At 40.5% G+C, this 23,612-nt stretch overlaps 1 protein-coding gene across 6 annotated transcripts in view; it reads left to right on the forward strand.

The window, feature by feature from the left end:
- Nucleotides 1-23,612, forward strand: part of LOC100862752 (survivin-1) — a 46,395-nt gene that overhangs the window by 11,282 nt on the left and 11,501 nt on the right. For 2 of the 6 annotated variants that reach the window (XM_038020171.2, XM_038020174.2), the window contains 37 exons: nucleotides 28-168; nucleotides 385-543; nucleotides 1,539-1,687; nucleotides 2,059-2,407; nucleotides 3,097-3,293; nucleotides 3,796-3,993; nucleotides 4,943-5,123; nucleotides 5,627-5,839; nucleotides 6,568-6,696; nucleotides 7,407-7,533; nucleotides 8,155-8,220; nucleotides 9,089-9,239; nucleotides 9,759-10,011; nucleotides 10,792-10,961; nucleotides 11,309-11,384; nucleotides 11,463-11,591; nucleotides 11,740-11,992; nucleotides 12,065-12,282; nucleotides 12,380-12,518; nucleotides 12,601-12,684; nucleotides 12,794-12,928; nucleotides 14,070-14,209; nucleotides 14,544-14,703; nucleotides 15,352-15,579; nucleotides 16,034-16,271; nucleotides 16,663-16,904; nucleotides 17,163-17,353; nucleotides 17,609-17,744; nucleotides 18,672-18,756; nucleotides 19,392-19,582; nucleotides 20,268-20,369; nucleotides 20,578-20,728; nucleotides 20,815-20,957; nucleotides 21,038-21,271; nucleotides 21,754-21,993; nucleotides 22,284-22,430; nucleotides 22,764-22,975. In XM_038020171.2, the coding sequence (XP_037876099.1) occupies nucleotides 28-168; nucleotides 385-543; nucleotides 1,539-1,687; nucleotides 2,059-2,407; nucleotides 3,097-3,293; nucleotides 3,796-3,993; nucleotides 4,943-5,123; nucleotides 5,627-5,839; nucleotides 6,568-6,696; nucleotides 7,407-7,533; nucleotides 8,155-8,220; nucleotides 9,089-9,239; nucleotides 9,759-10,011; nucleotides 10,792-10,961; nucleotides 11,309-11,384; nucleotides 11,463-11,591; nucleotides 11,740-11,992; nucleotides 12,065-12,282; nucleotides 12,380-12,518; nucleotides 12,601-12,684; nucleotides 12,794-12,928; nucleotides 14,070-14,209; nucleotides 14,544-14,703; nucleotides 15,352-15,579; nucleotides 16,034-16,271; nucleotides 16,663-16,904; nucleotides 17,163-17,353; nucleotides 17,609-17,744; nucleotides 18,672-18,756; nucleotides 19,392-19,582; nucleotides 20,268-20,369; nucleotides 20,578-20,728; nucleotides 20,815-20,957; nucleotides 21,038-21,271; nucleotides 21,754-21,993; nucleotides 22,284-22,430; nucleotides 22,764-22,975 (6,357 nt within the window). 6 annotated transcript variants of the gene reach the window in all.

Here is a 23,612-nt window from a genome sequence, read left to right on the forward strand (position 1 = left end):
AAAATGTGAATATCTGAAATTTTCCAGGATCAAGAACAGTGCAACATACCTTGGGCCTCTCTGGTTACACGGCCGCCTCAACACACCCTCATTGTGGAAAGAATGCACTCGGGCGCTAGGAGATACATTATATTGGATTTCGGACACACAGTGCGACTTACTGATATCGTGAGTTCGTCATAATGCGTACTAATAAAAGATACAGATGTAGAACATTCCCTATTTAACTCTAAATTAAAACGTTTGCGTGGTGTACCGAATATCGTTGATCAAGAAATCGCCTACCAGACAAAAAGTTTGGGAACCGCTGTGCCTTACACTGTATTATGAATGTTGTCCTTTATAGATTGAATAAAAATATAACTGAATGCTTTAATTTTACAGATAATTCCAGCGTGCCCCGATTTAGTAACACTGGGCATTGATATCTGGACCAACTGTGAAGAAACTAACTCGGTCAAACTAGCATATGCCACTGACATAACCAATAAACATCTCGTCCTCACTGATATACAACCTCCGCCTCTTTGCCGATATATGAAGGTAAGTAATGAATACTGTGTGCATCCTTAATTAATTATTTTATAGTACACTTTGATCTTAGCTCAGTTGTATCTTGTATGCTTCTCAAACAAGAGGTCATAGATTCGAAATAGAGCATTGCCTACTCTACTAACAGTGTCAACATTTGTATGGCATGTTATAAGGAACCTTAGTAATTCTTATGAACGTATTTAAGTTTATTACTTTAGTGGATCCTGGAGAAGTGTAATGAGGTCTTGCATTATTCTCAGTAAGACAGTTGAGGATATTTGTCAGAAACGTAATTTATTTTTCTCATATCTGTTTACCATATCCAGAATAAGGAGAAAAATTCTAGCTTGAACTTATTTTTTACTTCCGGTGTTTCCTTTTTCTGTGTTCAAAAGCACAAATAATTTTGTGATTATGTCCACCGAAACTAATCACATCCCAGTTATATATAAAACTAGCTGACCCAGCGAACTTTGTTCCGCCTCAGAGGCAATATATGAGCAGACTTGATTTTATCAAGGTAAATTTTTATTTGGGTAATTAATGTAAATTAAAAAAGCAAGTATTTTAATGGTTCTTTATTGGCCATGTATTTTAGTGCATGGGGTCGTCCACTCTTTAGTGAAGCACCTTGTGATAGACGAAATTTTTCGTTTTATTATCAGGTGCAAGAACAAATAACGCAGACGGTCTTCCAACCCGTCAACATGCCACACATAATTGACCATAGGAAAAAAATGCTTATTCTAGATTCAGACCACAAACTTTTAAGAATTGACCTTGTGATTTGTTTATGGTAATGGCGAATGCAAGACGGATAAAGTATCCTATGTCCTTCTCCTGGTTCTAAGCTACCTCCCCACCAATTTTCAGCCAAATCAGTTCAGCCGTTCTTGCGTTATAAATAGTGTAACTAACACGACTTTCTTTTATATCTATAGATATCTAAATATAAAATGAATTAACAACCTTATTTATTTCAATTTTAATTTTTTATTTTATAGATAACTACAATCGGTCGTTATGGTATGTCTGCCATGAAGTGTAAAATACCACTTGGCTGGTTCTATGGCGAGATAGCTGATATTGCTAATGTTCCAGCGTCCATTAATGCACTCAACGCACTGCACCAAGATTTGACTTGTAGATTCAGGTAAAGTCGACAAAACTATTTAAACACTTAATACAACTTTTTTCAATATTTACGTCCGTTTTGACCTGTACGGTTCTAAAAAGTTGTTCAGTTCTTGAGAATAAATTTTTAAGGACTCAAAATGAGCTTACTGTCTATCAGATGCTAAGGTTATCAGAGCTCATAAAGTTTCAAATCAATTTGTTTATCTTAAATCAGGAGGTGGAATTCTGTATGATATTATAATATGATTTGCCCCACTCATTAAACATAGTTAAAACGGTAATACCACGCTTACTATGACACCTGCTGTACTTCATACCAGTAGTAAGATTTTATAATCCCTCACTCAATTGTTGTGGACTTCAAAAAACGAATGCTTCTATAAACAGGTTGGCGACAGGCAAACTAATGGACCTCCTAAATCCGTATCTGGAACTGTACAATGGTAATGCAGTCCACATGATGTCTTACCTGAATAGTACAATGGATAACGAAGGAAAAGTTATAACAGCTTACCACGAGTGTATAGAGCTCCAGCAACAGATACATACATGTACTAATGTTTTGAAGAAACTGCAGAATAAAACAGATAGCACCCGAAGCATACCAGAGTTGATTGCAAAAGGAAAGGTGACCACTGAAGGTCTCCTTCAGATGTGCTCGACAGATAAACTTAGAGTTATCACAGAGAATATTGTGGATATGTTGCTTTATTTCTATTTCCAAATTGGTGAAATAGTAAGTACAATTTTTAGTGTTTATTACTGATAAATAGAAAATAATTTTACCATATAAGGATTTGTTTTGCTGACATACATGATTAGATTAGATTAATAATCTTGATGTTTAGCCATTATCAACGTTTGTCAGTAGCAGTGTGAGAGAAACTTGAGCAATTGTTTTGATGTCTTGGTTGCATTAAATTAACTAATATACTGTACTGTTGATTGATTGCTTCGAATCATAAATAGCCATGACGTACCCAAGTAGAGGAAGTTAGGTAGACAAACACGTTAATATTCTAATCTACTGTTGGATGAAGTAGAAGTAGTGGAATCTTATCTGTGGATTTTTGATATAAGAAAAATAAATGATACAATCCTACTACCTACTGGTGGTAGGACCTTTTGAGTCCGCACGGGTAGGTGCCACCACCCAACCTATTTCTGCCGTGAAGCAGTAATGCGTTTCGGTTTGAAGGGTGGGGCAGCCGTTGTAACTATACTTGAGACCTTAGAACTTATATCTCAAGGTGGGTGGAGCATTTACGTTGTAGATGTATATGGGCTTCAGTAACCATTTACACCAGGTGGGCTGTGGGCTCGTCTACCCATCTAACAATAAAAAAATAGTAAAAAAACCTATGATCCATTGATGTAACTAGGTCAGAACATTTAAAAATACAGAGAAACTGTGTTTTATTACAGCAATACGAGGAGGTGACTCTGGAATGGTGTCAGAAAGTGACTCCGATGCTATGGGAGTGGAGCGGGCGGAACGCGGGCGCGCTGGCGTCGCTGTTGGCGCGTGCGTGCGGCGCCGCGCCCTGGTGGGGGCCGCACGTCGCCGACACCCTGACCGACGCCTTCGGGGCCTACGACGCACCGCCCATCGCGCTCGACAGGTCAGCGTTGTTTTTGTGTATTTAATACGCACCTGTACGTATGCTTACTCTCCATTAACAACCTATGTAGACAGGGTAAATCTAATTTGATCACGATAGTACTTTGATTGGCTAACAGAGATAATGTTGTATAGTTTATAGTCAAAATGTTGGAAGTGCAGAAGAAGCTCTATTTTTTTTAAGTTTTTGTTGCATTACGTAATTGTTTTAGGGAATGCTGTAAATGAGTCTCCAACTTGTCTGTTTGCTGCAACGAGATCTTACATTCCAGTTTGAAAGCTATCTAAGCTAAGCTTGTCAATTCCTTTAATTGCTTAACATAATATGGACGAAGAGCTATCCCTCCTAATTACTTCTCTTTATCTATTGGATTTACCATTGATTTGTACAAATAAACACTGACCACTTTAATTTCAACTGCTGCTATTATTTTCCCCTTCATCAGTTAGGCGGTAAAGTGAGTATCGAGTAATTTAAATTACATGTAGTTTACAATCTCCAGGTGTCTGGTGCTGATAATGTACATGTGCCGTAAGAGCGTGCTGTCGGACACCGAGGGAGGCGTGTGCCCGGCGCTCGCGACCCGCACCCTGGAGCTGCTGCAGAGCGGGAGACCACAACCGGCGCTGACGGCTGCACTACTGACTGCCTTGTCAGCTGTTCTAGATGCTGTGTCTGCAGTCACCAATAAACATACCAGGTATTTGAGTTTTTCATGTTTTAAAATTTCGAGTACTATTTCTAAGGGTTCGTACACGTCACGATTGTATCAGGAACTACATTCTTGATCCCGCGGACCGAATGGTAAACAGTCGACGTCGCCAATAACACATTTTGGATCCTCCCGATCCACTAACGGTGCTTTTAGGTACCTCAAGCACCGGTTATCGTTCTCATCGAACCCGTCGCTTGCGACGAAGAGTTCGGTGAGTAAATTAACCCACAGACACAGCCCACTGAGTTTCTCACCGGATCTTCTCAGTGGGTCGCGTTTCCGATCCAGTGGTAGATTCTGCGAAGCATTGCTCTTGCTAGGGTTAGTGTTAGCAACATCGTCAGGTTTGAGGCCAGCGAGCTCACCTACTTATTAGAGTCGCGCTGAAATGGCCTCTCAAAGCCATCAGCTTAGGTAGGACAAAAAAAAAAGTCACCTGGTAAGGCGTATTGTAAACCCGCTCAGATAGGTACTATCATCCCGCTTATTTCGACCGCGAAGCAGTCACGTCTTCCGGTTTGAGGGCCAGATCATTGTACGATTCGAGACACCGACCTCATCTTAAAGTCGAATAGAAACTTCGGCTCTTTAATTTATATTTCTGTTCGTATATTAACCACTCCCAAACGTCATGTCAAATGTTATTGTTATTTTTTAACTTTTATTTTACGTATTATTAAAATAAAATTAATATATTGCTGAGATATACACCATGGTGTGATGTTGCGGCTGTACAATATGTATGTAATATAGTAATATAACATAGTATATAAAATATGTATAATAATAGAAACATTAACAAAATTAAATGTCAAATGGGTATAAAAAAAATATCATTTTTTTTAACAAACTCAAATGTCAATGATTATTAGTGAATAGTTTACAAGAATAATTTAATCTAGACATTCAGAATGTGTTAACGTTGTCCGTCCAGATGGGACTGGGTGACGGGCGGGCGGCCCGGCGCCAGCAGCGGCGCCGACACCAGCGCCACGTCGCCGCGCGTGGCCGACTGCCGGCTGCACAGGCGCAAGCTGCACAAGAAACTGCTGCACCAGGTGCGCGAGGTCGAGGCTGCCAAGACCGGCATGCAGGTCGCTTTGGAAGATCAACAGGTAGCACCATGCTTGTGTTCTGAAATCTATACGAGAATACGGTGCTCAATGACTGAAACTCAATAGCACTGGGATGTATATTGTAAGCCGGCACTGCTAGGTGTCATGTTTCGAACGTGAAGCCGCCATATACATATTTATTTTAATCGACATCTGCGATATAATTCTCGTGTCTCAAGGTGGATGACGGCATTCAGATTGTGATTTCTATTAATTCTGGTAGTCACTTAAATCCGGATGAGCCATGAGCTCGTTCACTCGTTTGTGTAATAAAAAAAATGCCGCGCTCCGCGGTAACCGTTTTTCGATTTTACACTTCACTTGTGTTAAATACCATTATCGAAATGACTCGTCATAACGTGACAAAAACCTTCTCTATAGTACCCATAATACTGTACTAACATGGTAATAACTTGAAGAAAATCTATTTGTACAGTGGATTTATCAAAAATAAGAACAGAATAATTTCTGTCAGATTATATATAAAAATTATTGTTTTGCAGCTATTACAAAGAGCTCGCATGAGTCTTAAAGCTCGACTAGCCGTGGCTGGTAAGCGTGCGCTAAAAGCTGACGTCATAGGCTCGGGCGCTGATTTTCCACCGCCCAGACCTCTGTCTCCCGCGCTGGCCGGGCAACTGGCCCAAGCACTGGTTGCTCACATCCTGGCAGCCGACAGTGCCAGTGACGGAGACGCATTGTTGCTCGCCGCTAAGGTAATTTCAATCAACTTTATACCCATAGAGTTGATGCTCAGCTAATGTGTCGAACTATCCCTCCTTGACATGACAGTGCCAACAGGCGGACGTCACATCCTATACAATTCTTTCAAATAGAAACTTTGTTATATCTGCAAAAACTGTAGCAAGGGGGTCTATGTAAAAATACCAATATTTATGATCTACGGTGACCATCAAGTAATAGATACATTGTATTCATGGCGGTCTTCCGCTGCAGTTTGAAATGTTTAAAATTAAAAACCCAAAAATAAGACAAAAAATCTCGCAAAAGAATTTACTAATAGATGAGAATAGGCTATATTTATTTCACAGTTTTATTAGTGTGAATTTACCATATTGGTACATTTCCTAGTTTTGTTTGCAGTCAATTGAAACTAACACAACTGTCACTTGTTCTGGTAACATTTGCAATTGCAGTATTTATCGGTTGTTAGCACTTGTGAACAAATCACGTAGTGTATACAGCTGTTATTCATAAAAAAATGTATAAAATGACCGTGACGCCTTTAAGTCACTAGTGCCACGTAGCGCAGTGAAACCACTGAAGTGTTATAGTAATTATCGCTGAATGTTTCAAAAAATTAAATCACCCTGTACCCGCTAATAATGTTTGTGCTGGACTCGGTGTGAACAAATATTACGAGTGGTGGCACTCGAGGAGATGGCCGCGTGTAGACGGGCTCTGAGACAGGTTCGTGCCGCAGGTGGTGGGGCGGCTGTGCGCGCTGTCAGGCGGCGACAGTCTGCTGGAGCCCTCGTGCGTGCTGGGGCTGGCGCGCCTCGCCGTCACGCTGCCGCCCTGGCCCAGGCACGCGCTCACCACGCTGCTGCAGGTGAGTTCATTGGCCAGCCACAGCCAGGGGTGCCGGCTTGAAGATTGCTACAAATTTATGCTTCACGGTAGGTGGTGCCGTTGACTTTGCAATGTCTAGGCTCCGGTAATCACTTAACACGGGATGTGCCGTCAGCTCTTCCACCGCCAAATACAATAAAATAGTCCTTTTGGGCTTAGCCGTTATCTTTTGATAACGGCTACTTTTAACAAATAAATGAAAAAAATAAAAACATTAACACGCTGGACAGTATTGTCACGCGCTGTGGTTCGGGATAAATAAAATTCCACCAAAGTACAACTAAAAACAGTATTCAACACTTAAAACACTAAAACACTCAACAAACACTTTAAAACTCTCAATTCGCTTCTTCCGCTTCGCTTCAGGTGATCCGTTCGCTGTTTCGCTTCGAGTAGTTCCGATTGCTGACTGACTGCGTGCCATCCCTGCAACGCTTTTATAGTCGATACCACACCCCTAGAGTTATCGAGAATATTTCACACATCTCTAGTATTGTTTCCGCTATATGACAATAGATGGCGTTGTACTTCTCGAGCGTTCCAGGTGCTACTAGATCCTTCTATATTCGTTCGACTATTCGGCGATAGATGGCGTTACTCTTACCCGCATAACAGTATTATAAAAGTTAACGTAAAGCGTGATTTAGACCGTACCCATACATCCGGCTAATGCTGTCACTCCGTCCGCAGGATCTGGTTGAGTACGAAGGTGGCGAAGTGAGTAGCGAAGAGTGGGGCGGCGGCTCGCGCGTCATACACGTGGCGTCTGAGAAGAAGTCTGGGAAAACTCGCAAGAACAAGGGACCGACTGTTGCAGGTCAGTACCGTAACTTGATATTGTTCCTCGCGCATTTTAAAAAGGTTACATCACCATATGCTTGAATGTTTGAAAACATTTTTTTCATTTGCAAGCGTAATACTGTATTGTGATACGAACATATTAAGCAGATTACAAATGACCTGAATCACAATAACTAATAAACGTCATATTTCGTTTGTTTATCTCTGTACAGTGTCATCGTATATAATTAAATAATAATAATAATAATAATAATAATAATGAAAACTAGACATTAAGATGTACAATGTATTTAAGTGAACAGTATTTCTGTCCAACAGTAAATCGCTTATGTTTTGAATATTCTGTAACATTGGAGATTAATGTTAAAGTAATTTCAAATATGTCACCAGTAATATTGTCTTTAATTAAAAGTAATTTTTGATAGTGTGAAAATAGAAACTAAACCCAGTCATCAATATAATTATAAAAATCATAAAACAAATATAATTTTTAGCCTTTTTTAAATTTATTTATAATTACAGTTATTGTTTGAATATTGTTAAATTTGTTTCCTTAGTAATATATTGATTTATATTTGAAATCTGTGTTAAAATTATTAGTTTGAGTAGTAGTTGAAATTGATATTTGTTATTGCAGATTTGCTAGCGGATAGTTTTGGTATGGCGAAAGGCATTCCCAAACCGACCTGTGTCATGCCATCAAGTAAGGAAATGACGAATTTTGGTTCGAAGAAACACACAATTCACGCTATAATATAGTTAAAACAACACCTAATTTAAAACTTATTAAGGTTTTCCATTGAAATAATACTTTGTGGTACTATGGATGAGGCTATTATTAATAATATTCGTAAAGTCTTAACTAGGTTCTAGGTATCGAATGCTTTAAATTATAATTCCTTTAGGGATAATAGCATATTATTCATACTAATCTATTATCAGTATTATTAATGCTACTCACTAGTTTTTTTTTAAAACAAAGAACATTTTTCACCGTAACCATTCAGACAGAGATGATTAAAAACTTTTTTGAAAATCCTAATTTAGTGTAATATTTATTATACTTTTATGCTTATTATATTGTAGTACAATATTTAAAAACAATACAATTATTTATTAATTTTTACTTATGTATTTTTTATAAATAGTGGCTATTTTATAAATACAATAAGTTATATCACTATCAATTATAACAAATCTATTATCAATTAATATCAATTAAAATTCTTCGAATTAAAATTCTAATGAGCAAAAATGTTTGTGAATTCATCAAAGCTTAATAACAATTCACGAAATCGCATACCACAACAGATTTGTTTCAAGGCCAGCACTAGCCGCAGCAATCTCGCATAGCACCATCCATAACGATACAGTGTGTTGCCAACATTATACTGTCTTAGTTGTCTAATTAAAAGAAACTGTTTTGTCATTGCTTTTGCTTCATCATAAACATTATTAAAAATGGAATAGTTTTTTTTTAAATACAGCTTGTGTTTTAAACCCACGTAATAGCTAAAAATACGCAAGATGCTTATACAATATGGGTCTTTTAACAATTGAATTTGTTCCAGTGTCAATCAAGGACATCGACGTAGAACTAGATTTAAATCAACCAGAGTCCAATGATTCAGACTCTTCGGAAGAGAAACTCGATCAATATTTCTTGGAGGCCGTTAAAAAAGTCACTAGTAGTCTCAAAATCGCTATCGACACAAGCAATAGGTACGTATATTTTTTAATCATAAATACATCTTGATTTTGAGTTCGAATAATACAAATCGAAATCAGATAGAACGCATTCCCAATCCTGCGGACCGAATTGTAAACAGTCGACGTCGCCCTATGCACGTCATTAAGAATCCTCCTGATCCACTAATGGTGCTTTTAGGTACCTCAAGCACCGGCCTATCGTTCCTGTCGAATCCGTCGCTTGCGACGAAGGGCTCGGCGATTAATTTAACCCATAGACACAGCCCACTGAGTTTCTCGCCGGATCTTCTCAGTGGGTCGCGTTTCCGATCCGGTAGATTCTCTCGAAGCACGGCTCTTGGTTCCCTACCCTAACCCTAGGTTCGTGTTAGCAACAACGTCAGGTTTGAGCCCCGCGAGCTCACCTACTCGCCCGGTGACGCTGATATGGTCTTTCAAGGCGATAGATATATAGATAGAACGACTGATTCTATATTGATTGGTTAATAATAATATGTATAATAATACGAGTGCGTTTGATATTATTCGCAGCAACTTATCTCAGTGCGCGGACGCTCGGCTGGAGAGCGCGGGTGGCGGCGCCGGCGGGCCGGGCGAGGGCTTGGCTCGGCGCGCCCTGCTCACCACGGGACACGCGCTGTCCATCGCCGTGCTCACCGCACCCCTCGCGCCCCGCACGCCGCCCGCCGCGCCGCCCCCCGCGCCTCCCCTGCGACACCATCCCCCGCTTACGCACACGCTCTACGATGTCTTCAGGCATCTCGCACTTGAGTTCCACAATAAGGTAAACGAAAATGTGTCCACTTCAACTCAGTTGAAATTTCATTAATATTGGAATTATACGAGGGTCCAAATTACTTTAAATTTATCGACCTGCTAATGAGCATTTTATTTCTATCGATGCTTATGAATAAAACTGTTTGACACTCTTATACTTGATAAAAAACTATGATAACCAAAGTATCTTCTACGCATTTTGCGAGTCGTAGGTGTTGTTAAGAGAACTTTTACGGGTCAAACTCGCGTTTCAAGTCGGCACACGTCACGGTCACGGATGCCTGTGCACGAACATGAAAACTGTAAAGTAATTGAAACGCAGGAAATAATGTAATGCAAATAAAAAACTCGATATTAAATTGTGAAGAAATTTTAATGAATACTATTATAACTCATCATAAATAAAATCATGGTAAATAAGTTTATTGAATAATAAGGTTTAAATAACATTTTAACTATTGTTGGCATACCTTCGATAAGCACTTTATTATGTACAGGAAGACTTGTGTGTCTAATGTAATTTTTGTTGTTAGAGGGACCAAGTAAAGAATTTTGATAACATCGGAAACTATGCCCTGTCATGTTGTATATGTAACTATACTTGAGACCTTAGTATTTATATCTCAAGGTGGGTGGCGCATTTACGTCGTAGATGTCTATGGGCTCTAGTAACCACTTAACACCAGGTGGGCTATGAGCTCGTCCACCCATCTAAGCAATAAAAAATAAAAAAAATATTACAGCGGTACATTGGTTGTTCAAGTCGTTAATTTATAAAATTTTACAGATCGAATGCTCGTTTATGGAGAACGTAGTGTCCCTCTGGTTGACCCTGAACGGCTCGGCGTGGGGCAGCGGCGGCGCCTGGTCGATGGCCACGCTCGCAGTGCCCGTGGACAGGCCGCGAATACGATTGGCGTCTGATACTGTTACGGCCTTGCTTCAGTCTCTGTGCAAGTAAGTCTATGAATTTCGTTCAGAGGGATGATGATGATTTGAAAATTTAAATATGAGCTTTCAAAATTCTGCTTTCAATGATAACAATATTATAATTTTTTCCATTAACCTGTGGAATGGCTTTTAGAGAAACGAAAAATGACAGTTCCGATGGTTTTAGCGAAAAACATTTTTTTCAATAAAATACCATACATTAAAAACACTAATATTAAATTAAATGCTTACTGTTATGTATTATATATAGTTAATAAGTACAATTACACAAATTTACCATTTTAGTACATTAGGATCTACTTTCTGCAAACTGCAATTGTACTAATTGTTGTAATTCATATATTTTGTTACAGATTAGAAAACGTCTCGCTCCGCTGCTGGGTATTATCCATGCAAGCCTTGGCGTGGATCGCGAGCTTGCCCCTGCTGGTAATATAATAATTTTGGGAGTATAATTTTTCTGAAGAGGAGCTTTTGTGAAATTCTGATTATTCAATTTGATTATAGACTGAAGACGGCTGTCAGACTATGGGTCGTGTGATTTTGGAATGTGAACACTTCGTACCCACGTTAGTGAAGTTCGTCACGATGAACGTGAACGCTGACGGCACGGTCGCTTCGTCGGAACCTTACCTCGTGAGTTAAATCTCATATTAAGTGTAGTGTTTTAAAGCAGTTTTTTTATTTTCATAAAATAACCTATTATATTTCTTTAAAAAAATCATATACTATTTACAATTTAAGACAATTGAAAAATACAATAGCGCAAATTGTAACATACTAGGGCGGAGCGCATATAGGTGCCGGAGCCGGCGCCGCTTCGGCGCTACACTCGGTGATGTCCCGTGTGGTGTGCGGGCGCGGCTCTGCGGGCGCGCTGGCGGCGCTGCGCACCGTGGTCGGCGTGTGGACCCGCCCCTCGCCGCCCGCCCCCGCCTCCGACTTGCACGCCACGTTGTTACGGCTCGCTCATCCCATGCTGCCAGTTCTGTCATCGCATCACCTACATCACGCCTTACCTCTCTTCGAAACAGTCGGTACGTACGATTACATTTGTGTTCTGCATCTTTAAGAGAAAATGATATTAATTGCGACGTATGCGTGTTCAGCGCACGCTTCGTGGTGGTGGGTGTGCGAGACGAGCTGCGGGCGCGGCGAGGGCGGGGCGGAGGCGCGACTGTCGGGTCTGCTGGCGGACGCGTTGGCTGCCGGCGCCGGCCGACGGCCTCCACTGCGCCGCGCTCTCATTGCGCAACTGTTGCACTATTGTCGTAGGATGCTGGCTCTACCTTTGCCGCAGAACGATCAATCTGCCGGATCCTCATCGGTAAGTATAGCGCTCAGTTACTTTCATTTCAATTTGACCCTGTGATCATATGGTGGTTTATAAATTTACTAAAATAATGTATCATCTATTTATGTAGTCATCCTCTAATGCGGGATCGTCGGGTCCGGAACAGTCTCAGACAGACGAGAGCAAGGCACAAAACAACGCTCGTGAAGCCAACGTCGAAGATGAAAGAAAACAGCAAGCGGCCCGAACTCCGTGCTTTGCCGATACCGGTAATGCACGAAATTTATTGTAAAACATAATTATTTTTTTTGCAATCGTTTATTTTTAATAATTATTAAATTTTTATTTCAGTATTACAACAACATCAGATAATGTACAATCTTTATAAAACCCTATCCATATGTGACGGACTCAACATGGCTCTCTTAAATTCAGGTGTGTATTGAAATAACTTAATAAAATTATACTGAATTCATTATAATGAAAACAATAATGATTCATAATTTGAATTTAATGAATGATTAATACTGAATTTCAAATTCAGACAAAAACTTTTCGGACTTGAGCATGAACTCTGAGACTGCTTCAATGAAAGAAGAAATGTATTGGCTGGTGGCACATATCGCCGCCGCTGCTTCGAACCCAAGTCTGATGGTTCCCAGCCTCATCGAATTTATACGTAAGTACCTTATTGTTGCGACTTCAGATATTTATACATACGCCGCAAGTTATCGTCGTCAAGCCGAAAAGGCAATAACCGTGACGTAACTAGAAAACATCCATTGACTAAACCAATCATAAGTTCTCATCATATTCGCCAAATGGTGAACCGTAAAAAAATTTTAATTACTTCTTTACAAATCGTCGTGGCCTAAAGGATAAGACGTCCGGTGCATTCGTATCGAGCGATGCACCGGTGTTCGAATCCCGCTGGCGGGTACCAATTTTTCTAATGAAATACGTACTCAGCAAATGTTCACGATTGACTTCCACGGTGAAGGAATAACATCGTGCAATAAAAATCAAACCCGCAAAATTATAATTTGCGTAATTACTGGTGGTAGGACCTCTTGTGAGTCCGCACGGGTAGGTACCACCGCCCCGCCTATTTCTGCCGTGAAGCAGTAATGCGTTTCGGTTTGAAGGGTGGGGCAGCCGTTGTGACTATACTGAGACCTTAGAACTATATCTCAAGGTGTGTGGCGCATTTGCGTTGTAGGTGTCTATGGGCTCCAGTAACCACTTAACACCAGGTGGGCTGTGAGCTCGTCCACACATCTAAGCAATAAAAAAAAAAAAAAAAAAAAAAAAAAAATTTAGTTTGAGCGTGTGACGTCATTTGAGGTCAAATATACGACAGACAATAGCATACACTACTATACAACCACAAGCCACATGAGACACATGTTGTGATCAGTGTTTAACCTTGACGTGAAAAATTGTCAGAATTGTCAGTGATTGAAAATAAAAATATATTATCAACATTCCGTACAACAGTTTCCTAGATTATTTTTATTTTGGTTGCCTAATCTACACTTGCTGATTTGAAAATTACACTTAAAAAGTAGTGAAGTATAATTCATATAATTTTGTTGTGATCTTTTTTACTTTTAATCTATTACGAATAACAATTTTGTCTTCGTCAGCATTACACAAGGGTCGCGCTTGCACTGGGTTCTTTGGGCTCGCCCTGATTACGCGTAGTTTACTCGTGTCGCTTTATAAACGTGTACGCGTATCTTTTTATACGCGTAGCTTGGGTACGCGTTCCTTGGAACGCAAAGTCCGTACGAGGTTTAAGGTATTCGTTAACTTCACAGGTAAAGAAGATTTAGTCAAGTTATCACAATCTATGCAGCTAGTCATGATTCGTTTACTGGACAATCCGGAAGCTCTCGGTGCTTTCATAGATGCCGGAGGTTTTGAACTTGCAGTTGAGAAACTCACTGCTTGTCATCAGGTATGATGTAAATGTATACTGACTTAATGTATGTATAATGACAGCCTGATGGTGAACAATTTTACCTATTGTTAGCATACTTTTTCAGTCACAGCTTCAGAATCACTAGTACTGTGACATTGTACCAGTACAAGAGCTTCCAATTTTTTTTTAAATATTAAGCGGATCTTTAGAAGAGATAATATTTCATTATTTTGAACCCTGCCACGCGACTTTCTGTATTGCATCATTCCTTATAGTTTGATTGAACCTCACGACTCAATAACAAATTAATTAGGAATACAGATCTGTAGTCAAAATACTAAATAATGATTATGTACTGGTTTCTATACAGGCCGGTCCGAACAGTGGACAAGGGCTCGTGTCTTCTTTGATGAACTACCTTAAGCTTCCTCCTCAAATAATCAACATGTCAACTTCAGCAAACTCTAACAAGAAAAACCAAATGCCAGTTGTCGAGACTTCTAATGGACTGATCAATATCGCTCCGTTTTGTGAGTATCATATAATAGCTCATACAAAAGAACTATCGATAGTAATGCAATTCGATAACTTATCTTGATATTTTGAGCAATAAATTGATTGATATCATTATGCTTTGAGGCTGTACGTATTGGAACTAACGTGTTCGGCCACGAAAGAATCGTGAGTTCTGTCGTCTAGTCTGATGATCAAACTAACAATTTTTGACCGATAAACTTCTAGACTCCATCAATTGATCAACAGTCCTCAATAAGCATTTATATTCGTCAGGAAAAGTAGTACGTGTAATTAAAAATGTGCATATAATATCGGCAGTTAAAATAGTCGACAAATTTGCGAAACTTAATATAGTAATAGTTAACAATAATAAGAGCTATGAGCTTCTTCGGACACATCATGCGGTCTCCCAGACATGGATTATAGAAGCTCATAATTACGGGCCGCGGGCAAGCGCACCGTGGGCAGAACACCAGCCAGTTGGTCGGATATAGCAAGAGAAGCACTTGGTGGTAGTCTGTACCATGCGGTCCATGCCACCCATGATCGAGCACAGTGGAAGAATGTCACATGTGGTCGCGTTCTTCAGTACTGAGGGAACGATATAGAAGAAGTACAGTAACAGTGTGATGTACTTTGAATAACTTATAATATCTGCACAGGCACGGTGACTTGCGGGAACCCGACAGCGCAGGCGGCGGACGTGCTGCTGGACGGCGGCGGCGGCGCCAACGTGCGGGCGGCGTGTGCTGCGCGACGCGTGCGGGCGGCCGCCTGGTCCTACCACTTCTTCAGCGCAGACGACGCTTCTCTCGCGATCACACTCAACCTGCCCTACGCCGTCCAACTGCACGAGGTGCAGCTGCAGCCGCATCTCACGAGCCTCGCCAGTTAGTATGGTTTAGTTGTCGGTGTAGCTTTTTTCTTTTTTTTTATAGCTTAGATGGGTGGACGAGCTGACAGCCCACCTGATGTTAAGTGATTACTGAAACCCATAGACATCTACAACGTAAATGCGTTAACCACCTTGAGATATAAGTTCTAAGGTCTCAGTATAGTTACCACGGCTGCCCCACCCTTCAAACCGAAACGCATTGTTGCTTCACGGCAGAAATAGGCGGAGTGGTGGTACCTACCCGTGCAGACTCACAAGAGGTCCAAATGTCTTACAAATGAGTGCGTGATTTTTGGTTAAGCTACCAGTCAATGTTCACAACTAATTTTTTCCACTGAATTAAAACTAGGTGAGGAAAGTACTGAGCATAAACATATTAACAAAATATGATTTAAACAGTTATTATATTGATTTGTGTTTAGAAATAAAAACTATATGTATTTTTGTAGCTTGCCCTGGTGCTGTCGCAGTAGAAGCGGGCTGCGGAGGTACGCTGGCTCCGCTGGGGCCTCCTCAGACTACAGCCGGGACGACCTTCATCCGGCTCGTTATATCGCGGCCTATAGTCTGCAACACAGTACAAGTGCGCCTGTACAAGCCGAGAGACAGCTCTAATATGGGTCTACTGCAGTTGAAGCTACTAGCCATGCCCGCATTCAATACGACGATACCTATCTCAGCGAATACGTGAGTTAATTCCACCAGATATAGATAATATCATTTGGCAACAAACAGCTCCTTATTTTATTAAAAAATCAATATATCAATTGAGACTTAGGCCTGATGTTTCTAGATGGGAGGTGGTATTTGCGTAGTGATGCCTATGGGATCCGGTAACTACAATACTTAACAGGTGGGCTGTCTGCATATGCTGTATGCATTGAACAATGCAGCAACATCTGTTATGATATTATAGGATGCATCACGACTTCGTTTTTAAAAAAAATACACAGTGTAGAAATAATTTATTTGTCCATTTTTAATAAGAATGACTTTATCAATATTTGGATACTATAAATTGACTATAATTATTATTCTAACATACGTCCAATCTCAAATCGTAAATGGTAACTTGCAGGAATAAGTGGGCGCGCGTGGTGTCGGCGATGAGCGGAGCAGGATCCCGCGTGTCGGATGCCCAATGGGCGGCGCTATGCAGCGGCGGTGCGCTGGCAGCGCTGTGTGCGTGCGTGGCGGCCGGTGGGCCCGCGCAGCACCCCGCTGCCGACGCGCTGCGAGCCGCCGCGCGACACTACCCGCTCGTGCGACCCCATCTAGTGGCAGCGCTCCTCAACATGGACGCGCACGCTCACGCTAACGGTACGTCGCTCAAACTTTATTAGTGCTTTCAGATTGGCCGAAAAGCTCAAAAAGTGCTTGAGTTTTTCGCTGAGTTAAAATTGGAGAAACGAAATTTAAGACGGTAGAAAATAACTTCCTTTATTATTAGAATATAATTGACTAATGATGATTCTTTTTATATTGAAAATTAAATAAAAGACCCATCTGGTCATATTTATCGAAAAAAAAAAAAAATTGTTAAATATTAGTAGTAATGAACGTCTGATTGGTCGGCAGCCTTCCAAGCGAGCCGCGCAGGTCGCGCGAACAGCAGCATGAGCGCGATATGCGGCTTGGTGCGCGCCGTGTGCGCGGAGAGCGCGGCGCAGTCGGCCGCCACGTACGTGCAGTGGCTGGCGGCCGCCGCCGAGCGCTGGCTGCGCACGCGCACGCCGCCCCCCGCCGCCTTCACGCACACGCTCGCCAACGTACGTACGCCTTATTGCTTAGTGTCGATGTGATCATTTATACGTACAAAATAAATTTATAACATTTAGGTAGATTAGATTACCGTTAGTTTTGAACCGTGTTTGTAAATAGTTTCCACACAATATTTAAGCTTTTTTTTGTGATTTGAAACGTGTTACTTATTATTCAGCAAGCATAAATATTTTTTAACACCAACTATTTATTAAAATTTACTAAATGAATACATTATTTTATGAAATTTGCAAAATTCACAGGTTTTATGGACATTGAAAGAAAAACAGCTGCTGGATAATGTAGAAGAATTAATTACGGATGATCTCTTTGACTTGGTCTATACCTGGATCAAAGAAGTGCCAGAAGCAAGTCTGCTGAAGAAATCACTTGACGCAGGTTCGTTCTACAATATAAAAACATATTAAAAATATACCCTGTAAGTATTTAAACGGTGTGTACACTTTTATAATTTGTTATTGTAAAAGTTTGTACTGTTAGTGAGAACTGTGAAAAGTTGAGTAGAACCCACGAATATCTATCTTTGAATCTATGCAGTTATGGTATGTTCCATTGTGAGTGCTCTAAGGTAGTTCCGTGGAGCTAGTTCCTTGTTCAAGTCATCTGAATCGTCTAACTATCGCACTACCGATGTCAAACCAGAGTTCATCTCTACTTGTCGATCTGCTGGGTTCAAACGTAATGCGTTATAGTCGATATTGCCATGTAGCGCCTAGCTTTGGAATTATCTCCCAGTCTGTATCCAGAGCGCTACCAGATGTTCTTCTTAAGCTTTGTTTTCGATAGGCAACCACTTGGCTGTGTGTCTTTGTCATTGATAGTTTCTGGCGGACCATATATCATAAATTGGGCCGTAAGCTCGTCTGCCATTGAAAGCATTAAAAAAAGTGCGTGCGTACAAAGTACACATGTCAGAAGTGAAACTTTTTTGGCGAACTAATTTATGAGTCTTGCTTATATTTATACAAATCTAAAACTTTAGATTTCCGAGACTTAGAGGAAGGGAAAAAGGAAGATATGTTCCCGCCAAAAGTCTGTCAAATGTCAATCTCAAACCTCAGTGTTGACAGTCTCATGACCATAGTCCATACCATAACACACAATTGCCTAACAGCAGACAAGATACGTTGATGGCGCTCACTCGTGTGAGCCACACATGCTCACCCATACTTAGAATCTTGGGGTTAAGGATCTATAGGGACTACTTTAGATAATCCAAATAAACTTTAGAACCATTGAAATATAATTAACTATGTTGCCATTATCTAAGCATGTACACTAACGATTCTTTTATTTTTAATACAGTTTTATGCTCGATGTGCTACATACGTCCGGAACTATTCAAGATGCTACTTGAGCATATGGATATACCAATGGATCAAGATGAAAGGTTAATTACTTTTAATATTAGCGTATGTGTTTTCATTCTTGTGTCCGCGCCCGCCAAGGGACGTACGTGACCTTACAGCCAGTATTGAACTCTTCGTAAAGATGAAGAGTTGGAATTTTAATTAAAAAGGAAATACCTAAGAAAATTCAAATTACTTTTTTCTGCCTATACAGCCCATCTAGTTTTAAGGGGCTACATACAGAAGACTAGACATTTAGAACAGAAAGTTCAGGGCCCTCTGGAGATATTTTTCACACTGGAACGCGTTTTCTTCCCAGTATAAATAAACAGGATATTGGTATTGATATAACTGGCGAGCACGTAATAGAAATAATTTTGGATTGATTTTATAACATGACGTCATTCTTTCATCGCCGAAATGGTTCGAGAACATGTTTAATTACCTATGTATTTATTTTAAAGTTTAATATAATCACTCTTTCTTGACTATCGACGTCATAATATGTACCGTAATAATTTACTTTTTGCAATTTAGTACAGAATTCGCGAGCACTTTTTACCGATATCGGTTCGCCTCTTTATAGTTTACTTAACGTTAGTAAGATTCGCGGCAAATGAAAAGCGTTTGAAAGCTGTAGTAATATTAACAATATTCGTGACGTTTGGCCGAACAGCATGGAAGGCGTGACCGACGACACCAAGGTGCAGGGCTCCAGCAGAGAGGGCGGCGCGGCGGACGGCGGCGTGGCGTGGCGCCTGCGCGGCTGGCAGCTGCGCACCGTGGCCTGCGCCGCCATGTCGCCCGCCGCCACGCTCGCGCTGCTGCACTCGCGCCTGCCCGCCGCCGTCGTCACCGCCATCGCAGGTATCATATTGACACTTCCGAATGTTATGGAAGCTTACAAACTGTTACTTACTCACGGTGAAGGAATAACATGGTGTAATAAAAATCAAACCCGCAAAATTATAATTTGCGTAATTACTGGTGGTAGAAATTCTTGTGAGTCGGCACGGGTAGTTACCACCACCCCGCCTATTTCTGCCGTGAAACAGTAATGCGTTTCGATTTGAAGGGTGGGGCAGCCGATGTAATCTCAAGGTGGATGGCGCATTTACGTTGTAGTGTCTATGGGCTACAGTAACAACTTAACAACCATATAAAAAAATAATTTGCAAGTCAATTTAGGTTTTTGTCGGATTGCTTCTAGTGTATGTTAGCTACACTATTCGCAAATGAAAGACAAAGTTCATCTATTACTCATAAGTTTAAAGAGTGTGAAACTTGTGTGGTATCTTCATTATAATACCTTGAACATTGCCCAAAGAGTGTGATTCTTACCTCCCTCCTTGTCTATTTTTGCCAAGAAACAACCAACCGCTCCAATTTTCATTTTTATGGTCCAGGAAAAGACCGCGTAATGAAGTCTAAGCAATCATTTTAATTAATAACGTTCTTAAGGTATGAGTATTCGTGCTCATCAAACACTTCACATCTCCAACGCACGTGAAACACATTTGTCTAACGTTCATTAATTTGCAATTCTCAACAGAATTCAGCGACGCTAAATTGGAGGCAATAAAACTTCAACGTGATGCTCAAGGAGATGTACCAATGACGGATTCGGATAGAACCACTGGAATGAGTAAAACTGGTAAAATTTATAAAAAATATCTATATATTATACTATAATTCAAGTACATAAAGGGTATCTATGCGTATCTCATGTAAACAAAAAAACTTTCATTATTAAATATTAGTTGAAGATTATAATTAATTAAACAATAAAGAATTATGTGATAATAATGTTTTGGATTCAATGATTTATCATTTTTTATTTGATTTTACTGGTATATTTTCAGGTTTGACATCAATGAAGAGTGTATGTGAATTAGTGGAATGGGCGCGGCTGGTTTGCACAGAGCGTATACTTAAGGATTGGCTTGGAGGACCAGGTTCTTGTTTCTGGACACCACTATTGCGACTGCTTTGTTACCCGAGACACGCCGAGAGGTTGACTAGATTCCTTAGTTTCTAAATCAAATAATGTGGATTGTTATCTTAATGATTATTTAATTTATTTTGTCATTTAATTGCAGCACCTGGCACGAAGGCGCAGAGTACGCGCAACTGGAGGAAAATACTATACGCCTATTTTCCGAATTAACAGTTTGTCACCCCGCCAATCAGAAACTATTCGCGTCAACGTTGCACAGCATATTGGAGTCCGTGCACTGTACAGGTATGAATAAGAGTATCAATAGTATTCTGTTGCGAAATGTTCAACAACGTTTCTTTGGAAATAATTGTGTTTTCCTTTAGGTCCTGAAGGCATCAGCGGGTTCAGTCGCGCGCTGATCCTGCGGCTGGTGCTGTCGGCGGAGCGCGTGCGCGTGGCGGTGCGCTGGGCGAGCGGCGCCACGTGCGTGGTGGGCGGCGCGGGCACGGCGCTGGAGGGCGCGAACCACCCCGCGCTGCACTGCGACGCGCTCTACTCGCTGCCGCTGCACACCTCGCTCAGGACGCTCATCGCAGTGTCTGGCGGATCTGCTATATGTAATTTAATGTTATCTACATAAATTATCTGTTACCTTTAGACTTCGACCTTAGGGGTCAGGCTGACTTTGAAAATGTGGCGAGTGAGCAAGTCATCTCAACACGGCACCAAAATCATACGATTTTGCGTCACATCAGGTGATCCGAGTGCCGTGTGCAAAGCCGGCTAAACCACGTCCCCTGCAGCATGGCGCCGACGCATCTTATTTGTCGCTAAAGTGCTAATGTGCTAGGGACAAATATGCCAGGCCTTAATCTATTGTTCCTCGGGCAGAGGACATGTTGAAAGGGGCGGCAACTCCTGCGCAAAATTATTATTGATTAGTTTTGATTTTTACTATAAATACGATTTTGCCGTAATTGTAAAACAGAGACTCTGGAATACTTCAAAAACTTATAAATACGATTTTATAAAGTTATACAAGAAGTAAAAATGACAAGATAGTTGCAATTTCACACAAACATTTTCATTCCTTTCGCAGTTTTCCCTGTGGTGGAGGAGTCGAAGCAGAGCGTGAGCAGCTCCGGCACGGCGTCCGTCCTACGCAGCGCCTCGGATCCCGCGATCGGGGGCGGCGCTGAAATGTGGGAATTGAGTCTGGCTGCGGCTAGCGTGTCCAAAGATAAGCGTGTTAAGGATGTCAAAAACTCTTCCCTCAAGCACCACGCCAGCAAGAAACGGCAGACTAAAGCTGAAACCACCGTCGCGGCAGTGACCGAAGGTCAGTGCGTGCCCTACATAATCCGACCAATAAAATTCACTAATTTTTCAGTTAAAGTATCACTCTAAAATGCTGTTTCAAGTCGACAATATCTAACTTATTTTATAAAAAATTGCAAATAAACTAAATACATATGCAAATAAAAAGAAATGTAATTAAAGCAGGCTAACTAAAAAATAAAAGATTACGCCATCTTTAGATTTGTGTATTTTGTGTATGCAGCATAACGAGTATATATTAATGTTATAGTGAAAGTCTGTAATGCTAATTATAAAAAAAAAACCTAACAGATATGGTCGAAGGCAACGTGCGCATAAAAATAGAAGGCATAGACGCATACGTGGGCGGCAACGTGACGCTCGGACAACTGATATCTTCTGTGCCGCAAGGGTACGGACCTCATCTCACCGTGTCATTGCATTTCGACACCACGGGGGGTAAGATTTCTTTACTTAACGAACAATTTAACATTTTAAACTCGACAGATGTCATGTAACATCCGTAAAACGATTTTAGTATGACTAAAAACGAAGTACTTGTTTGATTCGTTCTCTTGTAATGCCTCCGATGTAATGGTGAACACAGAAATAAAACTAGTAACTTATATGTTTTATCTGAATCTTTGGACTTGTTCAAATTGTTTACTTTAGCTTCAATATAGTACCATAGTAGAATGAACCATCAATAAACATTTTAATTACTATCTAAATAATTTTAGCACTCAAAATAATTTAATATCTTGAATAGAGTCAAATACATAATTGTGGTAGTCATTTTTACAGAGGCGGTAGGACCTATGTGGGACAATAACTCGTCTAGCAGCGGGGTAGCGTCGAGCACGCTGGTGCGGGAGTTTGGTGCGTGCGGCGGGCTCGCGCTGGTGGCGGCCCGCCTGCCGCGCCCGCACGCCGCGCCGCCCGACCCGCCGCGCCCCTCGCACCAGCAGGACCTCGACTGGGTCAAACTCGACGACGCCTATGAGGTAACGTAATCTTCACAGAGCTAATCACTTCACAACGTAGCAACGACATATCGTCTTTTCGCGTTAAAAGTGTACAATTTCCAAAAATATTCGAAATTGAGTTAATATGAAGAATCATTTGGCAACACCAGTATTTTTCTCATAAATACTGTCAAAAGAGCGTAGTTTAGTTTTAGTTTTTTTTTTAGTTTACCTATATTTTCAGTACTATTAACAAAATTAATACACAATTTTATCTTACTTTAAAAGACAGATAATGTAACTGGTAAAAATTAAAAATTAATGTTGCAAAGATGATTAACATTAAAAATATCATATTATGTTAAACCTTTAAACCACTCTCCTGTAAAATTTAGTAAGTTTTGAGATTATACAGTTTTAATGTGAGAAGACGATATATGAATACAAAAATTTTATATTTTAGAAACCATATTTCGACCGAAAATACCAACTTTATCGTATTACACTGTGGTGCTTTATCACTTTTTGTGCTAGCTACATATATACATATGTCACATATCTAATAACTAAGTAATTTACATAATCCGCATTGCGTTACACCATCGTTATAATGCGAAATTGTTGAATTATTGTGATGATTCATTTGTACTAGTTGATAGCTTAGTAAATTTTATAT

This window comes from Bombyx mori, chromosome 25, assembly GCF_030269925.1.
Source record: "Bombyx mori chromosome 25, ASM3026992v2".
Lineage (NCBI taxonomy): Eukaryota > Metazoa > Arthropoda > Insecta > Lepidoptera > Bombycidae > Bombyx > Bombyx mori.